Genomic DNA, 24717 nt, shown 5'->3' with positions numbered 1-24717 from the left:
ATTCGGCCGAATATCAGGACTCATTCTTCTTTTGCCTTTCCTTATTACTCTTTTGCGTTTTATTTTATGCAAATGGTAACCGTCTTTGGGCTTTCAAAATCTTTCGTTATTCAGGGGAAGGATCGCGGCGTTTCTGCTGCATTCTACTGCCGTCTCTGCTGCTGCCGCCGGCGCCGTCGTTCCACCAGCATCTCACAGCCTGCTAGATTGAAAAGAATGTACGATGATTCGTTATTAGATTCTCGGCACATAGCATTCTCCATCTCGCTCGTTCGCTCGATCATCCTGTCTCTTTCCAATGTGCCATTTCTCACCGACCTCTTGCGTAAAACCGCACACCGATTGACCTTCTTCACATACATTTATGTATGTATGCCATATACATACGTACATACATACATACATACTAACATATAGATTTGTACCCTTCTTCCTTACGGTTACCCGATATCGAAGACGATTTTTCTTCAAGGAACAAGGAATTAGACGGAACCGAAATACCACGAGACTGCGTGAATACGTGTATGGACGTTGAATCCTGAGTAATGGAGGCAAGTATGGCGGCAGAGATGTCACGAGGTGAATAAATTAACACACCACGGTCATTTGCTCGGTCTCATCTTCTTTCAATTTTGCCCAGTACATTAAATTGCTAGAAATATACATAGGTATCAAACTATTTACATAGTAATTCCGTTCACCCTGTTTGAAGAACAATGAAAATTGTACTACAAATGGCGTGGTGAGCGCCATCTGTAGTACGATGCCACATTTGAGGATTACATATGCTCCAACAAGGTCCACTTATTTTGTTCGATTATGGTAACGTGCCTATCACGTTGAGGTGAGCTACGCCGGGATTCGTTTCAGCAAGTAGATATTCATATTTTTAAATGGACCTTGTTGGAGCATACGTAATCTTAAAATGTAGCATCGTACTACAGATGGCGTTTACCGCGCCATTTGTAGTATTTTCTAAAACGCGCTGTTAAGACAGCAGGTAAAGGTTGCTCTGTGTTCTGTCGGAACTGCCTGCGATGCGCTTATGAGATCCAAAAAGATCGAAATCGCGATCCGCGTCTGGCAGTTTCGACGGAACACAGACCACTTCGAATTATTTTGAATGAAAATTGTGATAAAATTTAGTCTAGAGTTATAAAGTTGGCAGGCATGATTCTCGATTGTGAAGTGAAAGTGTGAAAAAAAAAATTCAGTATTGTGTAGGTATGTATGTCAGGGGTTGAAATTCTTCTTGGTTTTTGGTAATCCAATTGGTTATTGAAAGGAATCTTAGAACAACGAACAAAGCATTGTGAACCTTTAGTTATAAGTAAATTTAATAAAGATCATTATATTCTGCTGATGCCTGTTCACATTTTAAGATAAACTTGGGCATCATTTTATTGATAACCCGCATACTATTTGTTCCATTTTGTTGTTTGTATACAAGCTTTTAAAGGAATACAACAAATGTTGTTCTGGTTCTTTGAAGGATTTTATTAAATGTTCTACTCGATCTTTATTTACAAAGAACTCAACTTTGAAGTTTATGAAATCCGTATCGACGCGCTTCCGCGTAAGCCAGTATGGATTATTAGGATGTCAGGCAATCCTTATTGTTGTTTACCTCTATTCATTATAACATCTGTGCTCTGTGCTGTCCGAATCATTTTTGCACTAATCTTTTTTCTTATCGTTCTCTGCACCCTGCTTTTTTCACTCCCTCTGTCTCTCTCTCTCTCTTTTTGTCTTTTATCCTGTAGTTTAATTAGCCGTAGGGGTGTTGAAATAGCCTCTTGAACGTCTTCACTGACGGGCGGACGAATGATGCATCGTCGAACGTCAAAAGAATAATCAGAACAACTGCGTTATTTGCTCTTAGACCAAACGACACCCTACCATTCTTTATTGATGCGCCTACTCACTACTACGTATAATCCCTGTTTATTGCGATTTTACTCAAATATAAACAACGAAGTCAAAATTTAAACTGCTACGATCAGGAATAGTCTGAAAAGAAAAAAGCTACTGGGATTCCAAACAGCTGAAGGCCATTTTCAACGATTTATTTAGAAATACTGATGAGCTAAATTCGTCTTGATTTAGGTCAGGATCGGACTAGGAATTGGTGTCAAAATGGGATTCAGTAATAAAGTAAGGAAGTCGTGGGCAAACAGCTGGGTATATAGATGCTTCTTCTGAATTGGTGTTCCTGCAAAATAAGATTCAAGAAAAAGAAAGCCAAACGAAATCCTTCCTTTCCTGAGTTGATCTTCGATTTCCCGGAAGCTCGAAGATTTTACCCCTCTTAACTCCTGTTTCTGTTTTTAACTAGCCCTTCATCTCTCAAAAAGTGTCTTTATTACCAATCTACTATATCTCCTTTTCTAATATCCAAGGAGTTTTCCGTATTCACCAAATCAGGCATGTTCCGTAAAACCTTTAGAGACTTCGAGTGGGAGTGAGCAAATTCTTAAATTGCCCCATTCTCACGGCACCGTTCGTTAGAAAGGATTCCTTATTTCAACCCCTCTATATTGGCTGCCACCCTTCTCGCATTATTAGCGTCGCCAAGCACACTGGCGACAAAGGACATACGTCGAAGGAAATAAAGGTTCGCGTCAAACCTCGTTTTCTGCTCAATCGTCCTGTTTAAACGTCCCCGTTCCCGCGTTCCGTCGTCCGTTTTCGTCCTTAATGCTGCGGCACACATCGGCATCGCCGATATAATCCTTCGGCGTCGCCACCCAAGCGGCTGCCACGTGGACAAGGGCATTAGTTCTCTATTATTCATAAACTGCGACCGCCGTCGAAGCCCGCATGACATCATCATTTAATAGCCGACGAGAGATTTAGTCAAACGACCGAGGAGACGTCAACTGTACGCCATAAGCTGATGAAAACGACGGCCGGCGTCGAGGCGTTAAATGTTTCAAAGTTAACCAGTAAATCTAGGCAATAAACAACGACAACCACTAGATTTCTTACACATACATTCTACTCTAGATTCTCATATGATCTTTACCAACTGTAACCACCAAGAAAATTGTTAAGATTAATTGTTATATTTGAGGAATTCATTTTCATATAAATTCATTTACTAAACGTATTCAAAAGCCAAAATCACAAACAAAATCTGATCATTATCATAAGGTCGTCAGTTGTAAGACTGGTTGGACACGTATCTCCACTCTTTCCTATCCTGAGCTAATCTTTGCATTTCCTCAAAACTAGGACAACCCACATCCTTAACAATTTGCGAACAGTAATCTAATCTAGGTCTAACTCTACTCCTCTTAACTCCTGTTTCTGCCTCTAATATGTATCTGACTAGGCCTCCATGCCTGAGAAGATATCCTACCAACGTATCTCGCCTATTTTTTAATGACTTCCATAGAGTCCTCTGTTCTCCTATTCTTTCTAATACCTTCTCATTTCTAACCTTCTCTATCCACGGTATCCTCCTCATTCGCCTGTAACACCACATTTCGGACGCTTCTTACTTTTCTTTTACGTCACGCCCACCATCAAGGAAAATTTCAATCCTGGTAATTCACTCATGAGTTGGGTCTGTTCTGGATTCGCTACATATCATGACATTGGAGACAAATCTTCACTCCTTGCTGATCCAATCTTCGCATTTTCTGATAACCACAACTTTGGACATTCATTAATACTTTTCCGCTTGTGATTTTAAACGTGAATTCGAAACTTTTATAGATATCATTCGGTTACGATTACGGAGCTCCATGACATCCCCGGTATCTGATATGTATATGCTTTCGGTAGAATTTAATTTGGTTGGTGCGCTCCTTACGCTTCCCTCATCCTGTTTTTCCGTGCTTTGTGCAATTAATTGTCGACTAATTATTTATGCAGGCGTGGTTTAACCTGCCTTTCAAACGAACGCCGCTCTTTTCGGATGAGCGAGTTTATCGACAAACAGACAAACCCATACGATGTTTCCTTCACTTGTTTTAGTCCCTTTGCTTTCCTCTGACAGGCACAAAACGCATTCCCGAAGCAGAGAGAAACAGACATCAGACCGTACTGAAGGTTTTTGACTAAACGAAATGACTAATGGAAAAAGTGGCATTATAGACTCGCTTGGTTTACAAAGAAACAGAACCCAATGAAGTTTTCTGAGTGACGCAGAGAGTATATGCTATTGTGAAGTCACCTGATTTCAAAAGAAGACTGAAGGAATTGATGAAAGATTTGTCCAAATTGTATCAGCAATAGAAAGGGGTGGAAATATTTGCTTTTGATGATATTTTTCAAAGAATCGTCAAAATTGGAAGCAGAAGGTCAAAGAATTACAGATCCAGTACATATGGTAGAGGATGCTGAAGTTTTCTATCAGGTGGAACTTTAGTGATTTGGTATCATTTACAATAACTTGCAAATCCGGATCATTATTATCAATAAAATGGTGGAAATGCCTGAATTTTATCTGGATTGAATGGGAAATTTGGACAAATCAGCAGAAACTCTTTAAAAAGAAAATGACAAAATCTGCAACTGAAGAAAAGTGACCGGTTCGATCAACCTAGAAACATTATTTGGATAAGACTAAAAATGATGTACTTCTTGATCTATCAATTTTGGTTTTGTTATTAGTTTAGCGAAATTGGGATGCTGAGGTACTTGATCGAGGATTGTTTATTTTGATTGATTTTCATGTTTTGTGTTTCGTATGATATTGACTTTAAATAAATTGGAAAATGTAGGGATGTACAGATAAGAGCTGAAAGAAGTGGCTGATTTTAGGTATCTTAGAAGTCCGATAAGTCAGGACTGAAGAAGTAGAGGGATATAAAGCAGAGGATAGCACAGGATTAAGTCACTTTTATGCTCGCGAACGGTTATTTTAGAAATTCCAGAGAGATTGTTAAAGGTGTATGTTTGGAGCACGGCGGAAAGGAAAGGCGTTCGAAATATGGTGTTACAGGCGAATGATGAGGATACCGTGGATAGAGAACGTTAGAAATGAAGAGGTATTAAAAAGAATAGGAGAACAGAGGACTCTATGGAAGTCAATAAAAAATAGGCGAGATAAGTTGGTAGTACACCTTCTCAGGAATGAAGGTCTGATCAGAGACATATTAGAGGTAGAAGGGGATGTTAGGAAGGGTAGAGGTAGACCTAGATTAAATGTTAACGGTTCGCAAATAGTTAAGGATATGGGATGCTCTATTAGTTTTAAAGAAATGCGAAGATTAGCTCAGGATAGGTAAGAGTGGAGAGGTGGAGTCTTAGGACTGACGACCTTATGATGATGACGATGATGATACTGATTGAAGTTGAATTGATTTTTAACCAGACAAAATTAAATTCTTATCACAAAAATATTTCTTGTTAATGCATAATCTGAGGTTTCTGTTCCTTAATTCATCAAGTCAAACAGATAACTGGCATGATACGATAAAATTTCAGTTTGGTCCGTTTCCATTCGTAAAGTTCCGAGGATTGGGAATAATCGTCTACGGCGAAAGTTTCTTTCGTGATGAATTATACACTTGTGTATAAATATGAATTCAGTGGCGACCTTTTGGTTCTCGGCAACTCTGTATTCATACGGGCAGCTTTATTAATAGAAACTACACACACGACGGGTGGTATTCCATATTAACTGTTGACGGCGGAGTGGCATGTGACGGGAACCGACGCGACGTCGGCGTCGATTCCGGTACGATCTGCTCTCTCTCCCCATTTTCGTCGTGTACCTATAATCCGCACGTCAAAGGATACGGAGATAACAGACGGGGAACGAAGGTCGATAGATTATGAACTCCACGAATGTGACGGTGTACTTTTAAACAAATTTTAAACCATGACAATACTGTGGAAAAAAAAATCGGTTGTCTGTAAAGTCGGTTTACTGACGATAGTTGAATGTGACAACGTCATAAGAAAATACTGATGAAATGGTTTCATTTTTCAAAAGAAAGTTTTAATTTTATTCGTTTGATAGATATTTTGTATGGATATAGAGAAGGAGGTAAATGTAAATGTATTATTGTATAGCAGCTGTCCACGCGGACGCATCGCTCACTCAAGTAGGAGAGAGACAGATGTCGAACGCTGCCGAACGCGGAGGCCGATTGTGCCTCTTTGTCGCTCGTTCCGCGCTCTCGCTTGCACTCCAAGCCTTAAATGGAACGCCCCAGAGCGAGGTAACGCCGCATGAGTCATGTTTTTTCGTGCGTGCAGCCGGCTCCATCGAATTATAAGACGTTGTCACGTCAAAAACAAGAGACAAACGGATATGAGTCTATTGTAGTCATTTTTCCTGTCTTCGTTATGGTTTGCCATGGATTTATCCTTTGATCCCCATCCTTAGAACAATGTGCTCTTCTTAACATTTTTCCAAATCTCAGGAAATACTTCAGTCTAACTATATCATGCAGGTAGTAGACATTAATTCATTTCCTGCTACTGCAAAAATGTTCATTTTTTACAAGAAAAAACCACGTTCCTCTGGTGTTAACCCTTCATTCCCAGTATTTAGTTCAGAATAGCCTTTTACTGGCTACGCTCCTCCCTCATAGAGTCATTTGTTTCATGCCCAGCCCTTCAGTAGCGACTGGAGCAAAGGTCATCGGAAGCAAGTGTCTATTCGTATAAGTATGTATGATGTTTTTGGAGTTATTAAATATATTTTTTTATTTTGACAATATTTACTATTTAACAAATGGAAACACCTCAGTTACAAAGATTTCGCATATCGCTCGTCGTTCAAAAGAGATCAGTAGTTAAGCAGCTAAAATCGCTCTGACTTTTTTTGCCCCTTGCTGTGCACAGTAGTCAATAGATGTCAGATATCAAACAAGAGCATGCCCCTTTTTGTTATTCAAACAGAAGTGAGTGGATATATTATATTTTTATCACGTGTGAAAATCTTTGCATTTTTTTTTTTTAATTTTAAATTCCAGGCTCATTACTTTCTCTGTGCGCCCACCGATCAACAAATGTTCTTTACGACATTCACCAAAAATTAAATACCATAGATCCAAAGGTTATTGTCTATCTAGTGGGTATTATTTATAGTATTTATACCAATCGAAAAGGGCTAGTTTTTCCTGCCTTCGGGCTCTTTCTGTGCACACGTTATCGTCAAGGGATATTGCCAATATAAATCGGTCCCCTTTAGGTCCCCATTGCGCCGACTATATACATATAACTCGTCTTTAGTCTTGGGCCACGCGACTTCGGCGAGAAAACATTCAATAGCGTATTTGCGACACGCGACCCCGTTATTTACAAATTGCTCCCGGACTAGACACGATTGATACAATATTCTTTCGACCCCAGGGCGTTAAGGGAACCATGGTGGTAAAGTGGGAGTGATACCGGCTTCGACAATCAATTATTCGGTCTGCTAATAGGAAAAACAAGTCCCACGGAAATAGTTCGGACAATATAGGAAACCAGAAATTTAATTTAGAATTATTAAGACTGATTTTTATACATTTGAACTTGATATAATTGACGGAAATATGTACTGTTTTGGAAATCTGCTATCTACCTTTTTTATTATCAAATTGATGTTTTAGGGAAAGGGAAAATTCAATCAAAAACAATTTGCTGTACAACTCCACTTGATTCATTTATTTAATTATGTAGAAAATATTGATTGCACCGTTCGTCGTAATAATTTGAACATGTCAAAATTTTATTTGGAAAATGATAAGGGTTCAATATATATGATATCAGTAAATATAGTGTATTAAAAACAATCGAACGTATATGTCAATAACGTACCTAATTGTGTCGAATATCTCGTCATGTATATTTAAATGATAAGCCTGGGCAAATAGAGCATAGAAAAGTTATTAATTTTGCTCATCTGGAAGCACAAATGCAGTACAGGGTGGTTGATATAGTAAAATATTAAAAATGTATTTCTATTTACTTTAATTATTATTAAGAATAAACGTGGAAGGAAATAAGAAAGTTTGATAATAATTCAGAGTTTATTGGGATCCGTCAAATGGACATACACCATCTGGTGGCAAAATTTATAACTCGAATGAGGGAAAAATTTACATAGGAACTGTGTACACAAATTGTAAAATTTGTTTACTAAAATAATAAAACACGTTAAAAAAGTAAAAATTTTTTTGATGATGGAGTCGACGAAGTTTTCTTCTAAAGTTAAATCAAATAAAAAGTTAATATGTTCAGTGAAAAGCTGCAATAGCACTTCAGACATAGATCTTCACTCTTCACCTACATTAACTACTTTCCAATAAAAACTAACCGTTTTATATATGTAAAAAATATATTCGGAAAATTAGAGAAAAAAGTAAACTAATAGAAGCTTGGATGAAAGCAGTAGGTATCAAAGAAGTGAATTCCGGAATAAAAATTTGTTCACGTCATTTTAATGCACATGATTATATTTCAGCAAGTATTTACCATCAGCCATAACCTTAATATTTAAAACTAGAATCATACTAAAATTATAAAGTGAGAAATTATTTATTCCTGTGTAATTGATTTAACACAATTCTAATGATACGATATAAGTATTTTGAGGTTAAGAACCTACCTGCTGCAATACAACAAAGTTGCAATAATGTGTTTGCAACGTTCTCTTAAATCGGCTTTGCACGTGCAAGTCATTGATATGATATTGCTTAAATCACCCAGAATCACCTCACCAATTATATAACGTGAATCACTTTTTAAATCCGAAGTTTGTAAAAAGTAGGCAGTAAACTTGACGGAATTTGAAGGCTAGCTTCCGGATTTGTTATTTCCGAATTTTATAATGTGATTGGCATTAAAAACACGCTCACCTTCAACGAAATTTCCTTTCCGAGGCTTTGTGTCAGCCCAATCACATATTGTGTCAATACTTATCATTTTATCGTAATTTAAAAACTTGGAAATTGCACGGTACACTATAGGAACTACGATAAATTTTCCCTAATCGGCGCCATGTTTTTAGGCTCCTCCCATTTGACGGATCCCAATAGTATTTCAAATATGTTAGGAACCCTAGACACCTTGAAAATTTGTTTTTTGTTTTGTTCTTGATATTGTTTGAAAAACGAGGAGGAAATAGTCGAGGCACACTTTTCTCCAGAAAGCAGATTTCGAGTATTCGTCAGTTATTCTCCTTTTCACTCCTCCCGCTCCGCGACTCTATCCCGAATCCGAAGCCGCCTCCCGTTGTCTCTCTCTTGCTATTTCGCCATGTCTATCTATCCCGAGTGCTTCGCTGCCCTGTCGTGTCGGCACACTCGCCTTTAATATCTGACTAGGGTGCAGCCATCAGATCCGAACAGACAAGAGTTTTATTAAAAGTCGGAGCTGGAACGTCAATGTGCCGCCGCGCCGTCGAAGATGGCTTGGAACACGGGGGTTGATGGGACGACTCTGCTGACTGAGAATTGAGAACAAAAAAAACGTTCGTGTTTCGACTCAAGGGGGTGGAAGACGTATATTCTTTTACTGTTAAATGAATCTTCTCTTTTTAAAATTTTTAATATCTCCCATTTCCACATTTTCTATCTTGTAGGGCAGTTGAACTTTTATCCTAATGTTTAAGTTGTAAGGTTTTTAACATGATGATTTTTATCTACATACATGGGAGCTTTTGGTGGAGAGGGGTGGTGTTATAGCCCCCGGCTTTCAGATTTGTCCATAGATTATGTAACTCTTATTAGAAGAGACGGGGGAGTCCGCCCGGAAGGTAGCCAATGTTACAATTTATGTATTTAAAATTGAATTATGTAATAGTGGAAATTAAAAAACCTTTTTTTTTAATTAAAGCCCATTCTGTCCGCTCCCCTAAATAATATCTTACTTAATAAGGGATAAAAACATGGATCAGTAAAATATAAGTCTAAAGATCGATGTGTGTCGAATTTTTGCAGTTGTATATTTGGAAATAAATTATCAACCTTCGAATTTTTTGGGTGTAATACAATAGTGAAGTCAATTTCTGGCAAGTGTATGAAAACTTTATTAACATATGAATGCAATACACCTCAAACGATTTGGAATTCGCTTAATTACTCAAAGTTGAAGCTAAACTTTTCTGCTTCGTGGTCCGGAACGTTTTGTGGATTGAAATTCAGATAATTAACAACCCTTTTTGAATGTCAAAATGACAAAGTAATAAACAGTCAAAATGACAAAAAAAGTTAGTCATACCACATAAATCACTTTTTGATTCGAAACGAAATTAGAATGAAGTTTTAATCAGAGTACGAAAAGGTATTAGATTAATTTGTCGAAAAAAAAAATCATTTATTACGTGGTTACTTATTAGTTCTTCAGTTACAATAATAATTTAGAGAAATTAATTAAGTGTATTTATATTCCACGTTCCAATATGTATTAAGCCCCTTTATAGCAGTTTAGGGTACATTTTACGTAAGGTTTTAAAGTTTGCAAATATGTTTTAAAAATTGGAAACTAACCATGTTTAGTGCAAGGGGCTCGCTTAAAGAAAGCCTAAAAGTCGTTTAAATAAGCGAATTAATAATAATCGTGTAGTCGAATTCAAGATTACAAAGATGCAGGGTGGTGAGACGGCATACCGTCTTCACTCACTCTGCGATTGTTTTTTAATTATTATACGAGGGTGGATTGATAAGTTTCCGGCCTGACCAAGAAAAACAAGGTTTTTAAAAATTTTTTTTTTTTATTTCTCAACATAATCTCCTCCAAGGCTGATACATTTCTCATAGCGGTGTTCCAGTCTATTAATGCCATCTCTATAGACTGATTCGTCAAGCTCCTCAAAATAACCATTTACAGCTTCGATTACTTCTTCATTGTCCGCAAATCTCTTACCGCCAAGCCATTTTTTGAGATTAGGGAACAGAAAATAGTCACTCGGGGCTAGGTCTGGAGAGTAAGGAGGGTGCGGCATCAATTCAAACTTTAGATCGTTGATTTTAGCCGTCGCAACGATTGACGTGTGCGCTGGTGCGTTATCGTGATGAAACAAGATTTTTTTCTTCGCCAGATGAGGTCGTTTAATTTTCACCTCGTGGCTCAAACGTTGCAATAAGTCTGCGTAGTATTGACCAGTGATAGTATTACCCTTTGCAAGGTAATCAATGTATATAATACCTCTTGCATCCCAAAAAACAGTAGCCATAACCTTGTTCGCCGAAAAAATTGTTTTTGCCTTCTTTGGAGTTGGTTCCCCTGGTCCAATCCACTGTTTAGACTGTTCTTTGGTTTCAGGAGTGTAGTGGTGGACCCACGTTTCGTCAACGGTTACGAATCGACGCAAAAATTCGCTTGGATTACGCTTATACAATGACAAATTTGCGGTAGAAATGTTTTTTCGAATCAATTTTTGGTCGACTGTTAGCAAACGCGGCACCCATCTTGCACAGAGCTTTTCCATATGCAAATGTTGGTGCAAAATATGTTGCACACGTTCATATGACATCTTACAGGTCTCAGCTATCTCACGCACTTTCAATCTGCGGTCTCCCAGCACTATTTGATGAATTTTTTCGATCATATCTGGAGTTGTGACCTCAACGGGGCGTCCTGAGCGAGGCCCATCAGAGGTGCTCACACGACCCTTTTTAAACTCGGAAACCCACTGCTTAACGGTTGAATATGACGGGGAGGATGTCCCCAGTGTTGAGTCCATCTCTTTTTTAATTTCCTTCGGCGTTAACCCCTTCAAATAAAAGTATTTGATGACAGCACGATTTTCCTGCTTTTCCATTTTTACGAAAACCACAGAGGCGTCTTGTTCAGCGTGCTGTCAAACCTACACTAGCAAGGAGATCGGGCTGAAACTATAGCTACAAGCTATCCAAGGATGGTACTATAGAATGTCACCTCAAGGTAGGCCTAGTGGCGTCATCTCTTGGTTAGGCCGGAAACTTATCAATCCACCCTCGTATATACGTTTAAACCCTTTAAACCCATGCATAGTTCGATACCTGTTATTTTTTATTGTAATAAAAAAAGCTCTATTTCCTGGACTAGTTGTATAGACATATACCAGTGATAATACGTGTTCATTATTTGCCCAGGGCTTATCTCGTGGGAATGTACAAGTGCGGCGTACAATCCGTATTTGTCCAAACTACATAATATTACAATATGATACATAGACGTAATGTATGTAGGTAGTTCGGAATCTACAGGTGATTGAGAAAGTCGTGATGTATTTGTATATTTGCTACCGTCACGTGGCAATATTTAATAACATGATACGGGGTGACTTATTTTTAAATGTACATACACACACATTCGTGCATCTTCATCCTCCCTACACGTACCTATGTAATACAATTATTAAATTAAAAAAGGGGTCGCGTATCTAGATCTCTCCTTTTATCGATTAAAATTTTATTGTTACTGTTATTTATTAATATTACAAGTGATTTTGTTTCTAATCTTAATAAAAGTGATCAAGTCTGAGGAAGACTTTGGAAAGGTCAGAGAATTTTAACACGAATGTGACAGGGAAGTTTGTTGTAGTTTTACCTGTATATATATATGTAGGTACTGCACCAATTTCTCTTTCAGCAGATGTTTCGTACCCTTTTCAGTAGGTCCAAAGCAACCCTTCTTTAACATTTCAGATCCCCCCTGACAAAAACAATTATGCAACGATATTTGTGGTTCAATTGTACATTAAACTCATTCGATTATTCCGCTTGCTGAACACGATATATATCGCTCTATTTCATACTCGATTTATTGTCGTTAGTTGCTAATTCTAACTCGACGACTTTCGATATCTAATAAATTGAAAACATCGGACGGGAGATCTGATTATAAAGACCGATTAATTACTATATTGCAAAACAAAATTGTTACCTACCATTTACCAACAATAAAAAATAGAAGAAAAAGGTGAGTCAAACAGGTTATTTTTAACACAATTCATTAGTTCACTACATATTTGACTTCTTAATCATTATCAGAAGGTTGTCAGTCCTAACACTGATTGGACACGCACCTCCACTCCTTCCTATCCTTAGCTAATCTTCGCATTTCCCTAAAACTAGAACGTCCCACATCCTTAACTATTTGCGAATAGTAATCTAATCTAGGTTTACCTCTACTCCTCTTAACGCCTGTTTCTGCCTCTAATATGTCTCTGGTTAGACCTTCATGTCTGAGAAGGTGTCCCTACCAACCTATCTCGCATATTTCTTATTGACTTCCATAGAGTCCTCTGTTCTCCTATTCTTTCTAATACCTCTTCATTTCTAACCTTCTCTATCCATCGTATCCTCATCATTCATGACTTCTGTTTATTGAAGGCGACTCGACCCTGAGGTATCCTCTGCTTTATATCCCAACTACTCCTTTCGTCCTAACTTATCTGACTTCCTTGATACCTAAAATCAGCAACTTCTTTTAATCTTTTGCCTCCTATCCTTACAGTCGCTCTTTCCCTACTTTTTCTTCCCATACATGCCAGTAGTTTTGTTTTAATTTAATTTATTATCTACAATACTGTTTTATCAATACCGCTTCCATTTTATTTAAAGTTATCTCTAACTCTTCCTTGCTAGATGCTAATACTGCTATATCATCTGCAAATCTAAACATACTAATCTTTTGCCCCTGTATATACATCCCTACAGTTGTACTGTCTTTAATGGTAGCGGCGACAGTGTGCATCCCTGTCTGACTCCCTTCATAATATTTACTTCTCTACGTTGCAGCCCTATCTTTATAACTGCTTGTTGCTCTTTATACAAACTACGTATTACTCTTATACCTTTGTAACTTGTAACATTAAAATTGTTGTAATGGTGAAAGGCGTCCTAAAGCCTCCTGGTCTCTCTTAACGTACAAATTTTTTATGGATATTCAAGTTTTGGTTATTATTGTTGCACAATTGGACAACCATGTTAATTATAATTTTGTCAAAAAGCAAAATGGATTCCTTTGTTTTAAATTGGCTTGTTTGCTTCGAAACGTAGAGTATCCCTTTTCGGGGGAAGGATAATCCCAATTTAATAATACGTTCAATAATAATATAACAACCGCAGGAAATTCAACAAGTGTCACTGAAACCGTTTTGTTACGCGTAGTTCCGGTCTTTTGTTTTGAATAAGATTACTCTTTCGACTAGACGGAGTTGAACAGGAATTGTTTCCTTTTGTTTCCTAATTTGCCTCTTTCCAGAACACAATCCGGCCAACCCCTTGTCAAGCTTATCATAACAAACAAACTTTTCTTCCCGGGTTTCCCCCGTTCAAAATTTGTTGTTGCTTGCAAGCCTTTACCCAGAAACAAAAGACAGAATTCATTGCCCGAACAAATTAGTCGACATCTATTAAATAATAATTAATCACGTTGTCTTATGATCGATTACTTTTAACACAATTTATCGAACTTTGAAGTTCATTCGCGAGCACAGAAAGTTATAAAGGGTTCTTAGTAGTTGATAGAGTACATAAACTAGTCTGCTGTATCAGGCTGATTTAGTCTTGGTATCGGTCTTAGTCTTACTTATTCGATCTTGACCTTGGTCCTACTCAAATACTTCTACTTTTGATTTTGGTCTTGATCTCAGTTTTGTTTGTTCGGTCTTGATTTCAGTCTTGGTCTTTTTTCGTTCGGTTTTAATCTTGTTCATTCGATCTTGGTACCAATACCAAGAACAATTTTGCATCAGTAGGTCCCTTCAACTTGCATACTTCTGTAATGATTCTCAAGGTACGATTATAGGGGAAAGAATGGTGGTGAACTAAGAGAGGTAATAAGACACGAACACAGAATCTATAGTTTATATTATGCACGAAAACTAAAAGTGCAGTTACTGTATACAACTCTAGATAATAGATTCTGGACCTGGAAAATCCTTACAGGAAAATACAACTTGATTTTTTCCATATATCAGAAAGATGAGTTTTTAAGACCCACCAGAATCCAATGAGTTTGACGGAGGAGCCATTTTTCGTAAGAATCTGGAGCGGTTCTTTGTTGACTTCTATAGGGAGCAAATCTATGCATATCGTAATAAAAACATATGGAAAGTGGTAGTGGAGAAACTGGGAAAACAAGGACTTCGTATCGCTATTTCTTCAGAATCGATGATCACCAGGTACATTTGTCGTTGATTTTACAATAATAAAATTCTTTTACGTTTTACTTTTTCCAGGATTCATTTTATCCTGTATCCTTTCCAGGTTTGTATTGGGGAGGTAAAAATCCCCGGAACACATGGAAGTTCACAAAGTTAGTGCAAACATGAAACTTACCTTCTATCATCGGTGGTAGACAAACAAAATACATGTAATAACATTAATAAGCGATACGTTATCGGTTGTTTTATGTTTTACGAAAGCCAGACCGCTCGCTGTTTATTTGTTGTCCGTGTGTAAAGCCGCAAGTGGTTTCACATTGGCCGATTGATAGGCAAAGCTCCAGAAAATCCGTTGCTCCAATAATAGAATGTAAATAAATACAATCTACATGTAAATCGGAACGGCATTTTGCTATTGATCGAAACAAATTAACGTAAAATCTGTCAAGGATTTTCCCCCATTTTAATTAACTGTTTCGTTTTCGCGGTATCATTTTTAATTAAATAAAAATTAAGTTCTGGAAAAATTAATAAGCAAAACTTGCAACAGCTGTCAAGTTTCAAGCAAAGAAATTAATCATCATCTCAAGAAAAGACTTTTTAACTTATTATTGGAGTTAGAACAAAGAAATAAATAGGTAGTTGTTGATTGAGGAGGAGTTCAAGTAAGTGGAAGAAACGTTTACAAAACAGATATACGTCTGAACTGTTGTAAAATCTAAGCCAAGTTTTGTAACGTTTCGCTCAAATTGTTGGTCGTTTTCAAAGCTAGTTTTACCTAATCCCTGTTTTAGTATTCGATTGTTTTATAGGTGGGTATACCCAAAATTAAAATCTGACATTGTTATGTTATAAGGAGCGCAGCGATGCCGGGCGTCGCTAAAACGTAGCGTCGCTCCTTGCTCCTTGTGCATCCCTTTCTCCGTCCGCTGTACCCCAAAGCATTCCCTCGTTGACGAGCGAAACGAAAAGTGAAATATGCTACTGTACGACGAGGTTTGCCATGAGTTCAGCGCAGTATGCTTTTGATTAATGATAGAACTTAATTAAAAGTAGCACTGGAACTGGGTTTCTATACATGATGTCCTTTCTTTTACTAACTGAGAGTACCAGAATTTTATACAATAAAGTACGTTGTGTTATCGCGTAGGTACTCAATTTACCTGTTAGTTTATATTCACAATGATATCAGGGGGTTATTTATTCCTATTTACATACGGAGGTGAAATTAAAGGTGTATGTTTGGAGCGTGGCGTTGAACGGGTGCGAAACATGCACTGTGGGCGCGGCTGAAAAGAAAAGGTTAGAAATGAAGAGGTATTAGAAAGAATAGGAGAACAGAGGACTCTATGGAAATCAATAGTAAATAGGCGAGATAGGTTGGTAGGACACGTTCTTCGGTATGAAGGTCTAGTTAGAGACATATTAGAGGCAGAAACGGGAGTTAGGAGGGGTAGAGGTAGACCTAGATTAGATTACTGTTCGCAAATAGTTAAGGATGTGGATTGTTCTAGTTTTAGGGAAATGCGAAATTTAGCTTAGGATAAGAAAGAGTGGAGGTACGTGTCCAACCAGTCTTAGGACTGACGACCTGATGATGATGATGATTATTGGTGGGTAATTTCATATGGGACGTCCTGTATCCTGGAATATTTCACTAACTCTTTGATCCATGCCGCTTGACCCTTGGAGTATTTATCAGCGGGTAAAAGGTCGATATTGTTGGAGGCGTGTGGCGTATTTTGCGTCACAAATGTGTACGCCGTGCGTTCCTATTTTCTACCTGACCGGGAGTGAATTTTCGGCACGTGAACGTACGTAAAGTTTTAATCCTGACATCGAAAGTGGACGGCGGGCGCCGTGAGCGTCGTCCGGAGAGAGTCATCCCATTGTCTGCGGCACGTGCTCGAAGCTCGCCACCTGCGGATCTGTTTCACCCCACTGACTTAATCCGAAACGTCTCGTTTTATTCAAAACAGCTACTTCAAAGGGGGGCGCCCCCCTCTCTATTTCTATGAATTCGCTTCAGTAATCTTACATGTATATTAATATTACGTGAACATCGAAACTTATCTCACAATTTTTCGATATTCCGAAAGTACTGGACCATAAAAAAACGGGCCGACAGACACACGAGTGATCTGTAAGGGTTCCGTTTTTCATTCGGACGTACGGAACCCTAAAAAGTAAAAGAAAGGTGTTGCAAACCGAAAAAGAGAAATTCAAAAATGTTTTATTATCTATAACAAGTATGAGAAAAATTGCTTTAAATCTGTCATCAAAAATTGAGTTTAACGATATCAAAGAAAATCCCGAATGTGGAAAATTGTTGAATATGCATCTTCAATATTGGTATTTGGTAACTTCGCCAATGTCTAAAACTAAGTGATTGATACGTTTATCGTTAACTCATAAAGGAAATAATGGAGGAAGACGTTTCTATAAATCGTAAAGTTGGTAGTTCCTCTAGTTAATTCTGTGCATGGTACTTCTCCGTCATTTTCTAGAGTCTATTGGTATATGTAATAGATAATTTCACTGTCTATATTACTGTCGTCATAATATCCAATGCCATTATAAACGATACCTACTACTCCTGTTCGTTGCACATTGATATTTCATCGCAATAACGCTGTCATTATATGAGACGTGTTTATAAACAATATCTAATGTGTAGTTTCCCCGTATATACCCGACGAAGTACCAGGTACCTAAAGAAAATTCGAAAAATTTTAAATCCAATCGTTTCCATTTGTTGTTTTAAATAAATCAAAAGAGATAGTCATTTTGCAATGGTTTATTGTTTGAAAGAATTTCTCTGGGTACATATTCTGATTTCGCAATCTCTACAGTGGAAATTGGAACATTTTTCCCTGTTAAGGGGGTGATATTCGTTGATTCACGGCATACTACGACGAATAAGCAGCTGTTCCTTTTTAGTCACGGACGTGCAGTGTTACTAACAGGAGTGGTGACACTATGACGTTACATTAGACAGCGACAACCATTACATTTCCAATTTGTCGCAGAACAAAACATAATCACCTGTTTGCGCAATACGCGCCAACTTTATAGTCAACCCGATAAATAAGGGATTACTAGGGGGGCAAAACTGAAGACAAACATTAAACGCGTCTTGTAGGCTTTTCTTTGGGGCCGAGATGAATTGTTTAATAGTAGCTAGTTATTTTGCTGATGTGTTATTGCATAAAAATCTGCCCCTAGGAGAACATTTTCCGCAATTGGGTGTAAAAATGCGATACGCAGTGTGACTAATGTCATTTTACGCGTGGGTTTTGCGGACATTTTAGTGATAGAGCAAAGAATTTGTAACACACTTTGATCGCCCTTTTCACTGTACATTTATTATTCTTTCCGTAATCAATAAAGTAAATCAATTAAAAGGATCATAACACAGAATTGGACAATTCGAATTTTGAAAACCCAGAGTCAAAATCTGAGTCCTTCGTCCACCCAAGCAACAGTTAAAGCCTGTCAAAATCTATTAGATCTTGGCATATATCACCTAACTGTTTAGAAAGGTAATAGAACTAAATGAAAATGAAAATAGGATTAAAATCGTCACTAGAAATTCAGTAAGTCGTGAGCTTTTAGGGTACTAGATAGTCTAAGGGTTTGATATCTATTTGAATATGTATATAAAAAGTTTTTTAACTTTTATATTTCGAGTGTGGATTCCTAGCGATTTTGATGTGCGTTAATGTTGCCAATGAGGCATTTTGTTAAAGATTCTTGTTGGAAATGTTAGTTTGTGTTAAGTCTAGTTTAATGTAGGTAATAAATACAGACACTAGAGAGAGAGAGAGATCGTTTTCACGAGTATTGGACTGGGAATCCTGTTTCAATTGCTGCGCCTGTGATAACATAAAAATCAATTAAAAGGATCATAACACAGAATTGGACAATTCGAATTTTGAAAACCCAGAGTCAAAATCTGAGTCCTTCGTCCACCCAAGCAACAGTTAAAGCCTGTCAAAATCTATTAGATCTTGGCATATATCACCTAACTGTTTAGAAGGGTAATAGAACTAAATGAAAATGAAAATTGGATTAAAATCGTTAACAGAAATTCAGTAATTCGTGAGCTTTTAGAGTACTAGACAGTCTAAGGGATTGATATCTAACATTAAATCTGATTATTTTTGCTGGTAATTTTGTGAGGACCTTTTTGTTTTCGGAATAATGTTTTCACTCCAGGAAGAACTGAAACATTCGACTGTTATATTCTTAATTCGATCATTTTCCTTTCTTTCTCCTGATTCTAAACATTTTTGTTAGATTGTTAATTCTAACAATGCTTTGTAAATGTGAAGTCTCCTTGATCCACCATTTCCACGTACGATACCATCTGGGAAGAATAGACAAATAGTGTTGGTCCATATTCTTTGGAACTGTCTGGCGTGATCCAATGAGATCGACTATCAGGACCTTTCAACACCCAAATGTGAAACGTCATTGTTTGACTAGAAAATAAAATCTTTCAAGCCACTATATTGACTGTGATTCTGCAAGTAGTGTAGCAGATTTGTTCCATTTCTTCATTTTATTGGAAATATAATGTGCATCGTAAACTACCTATAATAACGATCTGTTTAATGTCACCCTTTTTACCCTTGCAAAACGACAATAAATGCCACACACAAAACAGATCTAGAAATCCATTGTTGCGTAACGACAACACACTTGAACGATGACATGATGATGGTGTGCACTCGTGAATTTCTTCAACCGAGCATTTTCAAAAGCCATCGTCGTTTGCGTGGACTCTCGAGAGTCCTAATAAAATCGTTGTTATACGAGGATGTAGTAACCTTACGTATGTATACATATAAACGCAAACCCTAGTAGGTAGTGGTGGTGGTGGTTTAGTGTATTCAAACACACATCTCGTACGAGAGAATAATTAGCCCGATACCTCGTTGCGTCCCATTGTACCTTGCGGTACTTTTGAGAGACCTCTGACAGTGTACCACTTGTACAAGGATCGGCCAGGACATGTCTCATGTGCTGCGGTCCTTTCAACCGTGACTTTTTTCAGCATATGTGCTATTCTACCACACACTCAGTCGATTGGAAAAATGAAATGAAAACGGATAAAAAATTGTCCCATCGGTTAGGACGTAACATCGAAAGGATAAGGATAAGGATAAAGGTATGAGTTTTTCGGGAGTTACACACTTTATACCCGACTTCAAGAAAAGGAGATTCTCAATTCGTCGGAACTTCTTTTTTTTATAAAAAGAAATGTATGTTCTACGATTATTCAGACACCTGGACCGATTCGAAAAATTCGTTTTTATTTTAAAAGGGTATACTTCCCGGGTGGTCCTATTGGTACCAAGTCAGGATTTGATGGTGGGATCCCAGAAAAATCGAGGGAGACCCTCAAATTTTATAGGAACGCATAATGTGTTTTATATATTTTTTGTCTGTTACACGATTACTCTGCCAATTATGAATTGATTTTGAAAATTCATTATTTGTTTGGCAGGTCATACTTCAGAGATGGTTCCGTATAAATTTTATCCAAATTGATTCAGTGCTCTTTGAAAAAATTTTCACTTTATATAATTTAGTAAGTGCACAATTTGTTTTTTTCGTTATTTCTGAAGTTATTATTCGATGATCAGACGTCCTACTATGAGGACATTCTTCCTTTGGCTAGGTTTGCCTACTTCGGTAATGGTGGCTTTGTCCATTTTCTTTTCAAATGGTAACGAATCAATTTGTCCTTTATTTTGAAATACTTCAGCAAATGCTTTTGTGGTTTCGCTTCTGTGTTATACAGTTTCACACATATATCTCTATTAGGTGTATAATACATAGATAATAGGCTACAAAAGTGGTTAATTTTTTTTTTTTTTGGNTCACTAGAAATTCAGTAAGTCGTGAGCTTTTAGGGTACTAGATAGTCTAAGGGTTTGATATCTATTTGAATATGTATATAAAAAGTTTTTTAACTTTTATATTTCGAGTGTGGATTCCTAGCGATTTTGATGTGCGTTAATGTTGCCAATGAGGCATTTTGTTAAAGATTCCTGTTGGAAATGTTAGTTTGTGTTAAGTCTAGTTTAATGTAGGTAATAAATACAGACACTAGAGAGAGAGAGAGAGATCGTTTTCACGAGTATTGGACTGGGAGTCCTGTTTCAATTGCTGCGCCTGTGATAACATAAAAATCCCATCAAAAAGAGGACAAATATCGGGTCAGGTATAGTCTTAGAATGCGCAGACGATTCTGCGTTTTATCCTGCATCCTTTGGTAGGGATGAACAGGGTTCCGCCCAATGGCATGGCGCACGCCTTTTCCCGTTCCTCGTCAGCCTGGAACTACACATCCCTCGCGTAGGAATCGGGAGGCTTCGTGCCCGTCCCCAAGGGGGCGGATGGGGCGCAAAATCGCTGCTGATATCGCGATATCTGCTGTCAGTGACAATCTATAGTATTATAGTTTACCTAACTGACGACACTGCATGCATGTTTTTCAGGATCTTCAAAAGTTTGTCGTCGTTGTGACATGCTCCTGCTAAATCCATTTACGGGACTGTGCGCGTATTTCGGATAGAACTTGAACAGCAAGAGAGTGGTGTGCAATTGAAGTGTTTAATAATAAATAAAGTTTGTGCGGATTGGGGTTGTAATATGTTAGAGTTTTACCGGCATTTAAATCTTAACACCACCATGCTGCCAGACCACAACAGCGTCCCAGGAATGGACTGCAGCAGAACAGGCGGTAAAGATGACAAAAGCACTCATCATTTAGTAGTATGAATCCGGTGTCTTTTACTTGAGATATTTTAGAAAGAAAAGGTGTATCTAAATGCTAATGTTAAGGAGTTATTCGTAAAATATATGGTAAATAATTGACATGATCCTGTTTAATTCCTTTGGTCAAGAATAACCATTTTTTAACAAGATTCTTGTATAACGTAACATTCTTATGTTGGGCAACGGAAATAAAGTTTGCCATTTCTTTTGGGGTTTATTTAAAATTCAAAATTTTTTTTCGTGGAAATCTTTTCTACGTTTTCCTTATAACAAAACAAGACTCTTCAATTATCTAGGACTGACTTATTTCTCGAAAGATGCCAACAATATTTGCTGCATTTCATGCATAAACGTGAAGGAACTTACAGGGTGTTTTAGAAATAATCTTAAAAGAAATGACATTTGTTGTACATAAAAGAAAACTAATGTCCTTTTGGGATGAAACAATAGCATCCAAATTTTGTTCATGTGTAAAAACAAACTTAACGGTAATAGGTAGCGCTTATCCGATATAAATTCTTAAGAAAAATGAAAATGTTTTATGTGAAAGTTTCCTCCGTCTGATAAAGTTTCAAACGTTTTAACTTTTTCAGTCCAAATAAATTTTCATTATATTTGATTCATGGGCAATGACCCTGTGTTAGGGTAAAACAAAATAGCAATCAAATTTGTTGATTTAAATAAACAAATTCAATGAAATTGTAGTGAAAATGGAATTCTGCATAATGTGAAATAATAAGCTTTAACAATCTTTCTGAGTTACCTCCAATATTCTCATTTCTTTATTCCTAATTCCGAGCACGACCGTTATTTAAAGTTTTCCGGGCATCGCGTCGTGGAAAAAGTATAAAATGTGCTTAAGAGTGCGCATCAAGCACCTCCCGGAAGGACTCTAATGACTGATCCTGATCCGAAGGTCTAAGTGTGTTTGCTCACCGGTGTCGAAATTCGAACAAAGAAAAGGTTTTACCGTTTCCAAGGTTTCCTGCATGATAATAAACTTAATTTCGCGTTGGAGAGCAAGGGAATGATAATGGCGCGATTTGTTCTTAACGCATTGTGATCCATTAGCGTGGTGGCTAAGGAGCCGTGAAAAAAGGGTGATGAAAAAATGTTGGGGATGGATGATATAATAGAGGGTTACGTGTGACGAACAATTTGCTGCTTACTGAAGAAAACGTAATTGTGACACTTCGCAACTTATAAATTGATCACCTACCCCAATATATCTGGCGTAATAATAGGCATAAGAAAGGGACGATTTCAAAGCATGATATCTTGATAAAAAATGTAATAAACAACTTTAGCTTAGCATTTAAATCGGAAATACTGATAAATATTTTCTTTGGAATTATTTGAATTTAGGAATAATATATTTGTAATTTATTATCTATAAATCTTGACTATCTAGGGGTTAACTTCTGCAACTATTGAACTTATTCTAAAAATTCTTAAACTAAGTTTCCTTTTACGACATTTCTTATTAAGACTGACGTGTCATTTCAATCCTCTATTACCTTGTTCTGCCCTAATGGTGATACCCTATCTGAACCTATTTAGACTGTTTTGGTCTTGATGTCGGAGAGCCCTACTAAGACTGAACCTAGATCAATGGCAAAAAATGTGACTTAAATCAAGTCCACACAGGGTAACTCCATCAGGACCATTTCTGGTCGCTTGATGATTACCTAAGCCCATTTCTAGACTCAAATGTTTCTATCTGATCCAGACGCTTTTTGAAGTAAAGAAACCTATGAATTGTGGTCGAAACATTGGTTGTTAGTATTCATTTAATAAAAACCTTTTTCTTGGCAAATTAATTAGTTTTTGAGTTACCTGTATTGGGTACTTATTCAAAAAAATTCTTTATTTTGCCTGTTAGTAATTTCGTGTTCTATCATAGTCCCTGTAGAAATCTTCCGCATGGTATTTATTTTTATCAGGTATCATTGCAATAAGTATGATAACAATAAAGGATGTTCATCTGTCAGAAGTTAAATTTTCATAAAATATTACCATAGTAGAAAACAGTTGTGATGTATTTAATTCTGTGTTATACATATGTAAAGTATAAATACGTAGCCCGTTAATACATTTTGAACAATTATTTAGGAGAGACTACAACCAGAGCCAGGACCGGATTCAATCTTATATTAGAGTAAAAATAATGCCCTTATTATCCGAACCATTTTGAAACTGTTTCAAAGGTGGAATACGTTACATTAATAAAACGGTGAAACGGATGTTTGTTACAGACGGGGTCGTCGTGGGCAACCTGGGCACGGGAGACGTCGGCGGCGGCGGTGGCGGGGGTGGCATCAGAGGCGGAGGCCACCTAATAAAATGCGAAAAGACGTATGAGATCTGCGAGGGCTGCGGCCAGAAGATCCACGATCGGTACCTGATGAGGGTGGCAGACGCGAGCTGGCACGAGCACTGTCTAGTGTGCTGTGTCTGCAGGGTGCCCCTCAATCATTCCTGTTACACAAGAAACACCAAACTGTACTGCAAGGCTGATTACGACAGGTACTGTTCGTTTCAATAAGTTAGAGATATGCCCTTTCCCATTATTAGGATGCGCCGTAGCATAATTCCAAATTCAATCATATTTTTCTGCGGAGCTCATTTCTCCACCGATCATCGAGCGAGAACTAGACAAAAGTGTACAGTACCATTTGCAAAATTATTTAAACTGCCCCGTTAAAATTTAAGAATATGCTTTTTTTAAAAGCGTGTTTAGCCAAAAATAATAACAAGTGAATTAACTTAACGTTCTACACACCTATAAAACTTTTGCTTTGTTTTCTATTGTTAATTTATATACATTTTTGTTTTAAGAAATTGCTAAACATTTTCGTCTAGTACTGTACAGTTCTAGCCGATCT

The 24717-nt window shown here is 37.4% G+C and overlaps 1 protein-coding gene across 1 annotated transcript in view; it reads left to right on the top strand.

The window, feature by feature from the left end:
• The first annotated feature begins 21534 nt into the window (after window positions 1-21534).
• The window catches only part of LOC108744294 (LIM homeobox transcription factor 1-beta), a 14047-nt gene continuing 10864 nt past the window's right edge, over window positions 21535-24717 (top strand). Inside the window, exons 1-2 of the mRNA XM_018479998.1 lie at window positions 21535-21797; window positions 24088-24358. Coding sequence (XP_018335500.1) covers window positions 21707-21797; window positions 24088-24358 — 362 coding nt within the window. The 5' untranslated portion in view covers window positions 21535-21706. The remainder of the gene's footprint in view (window positions 21798-24087; window positions 24359-24717) is intronic.

The sequence above is a fragment of the Agrilus planipennis genome, unplaced genomic scaffold (assembly GCF_000699045.2).
Source record: "Agrilus planipennis isolate EAB-ADULT unplaced genomic scaffold, Apla_2.0 scaffold13, whole genome shotgun sequence".
Lineage (NCBI taxonomy): Eukaryota > Metazoa > Arthropoda > Insecta > Coleoptera > Buprestidae > Agrilus > Agrilus planipennis.
The sequence above is the reverse complement of the archived record's forward strand: the minus strand, read 5'-3'. Positions and strand labels throughout refer to the sequence as shown.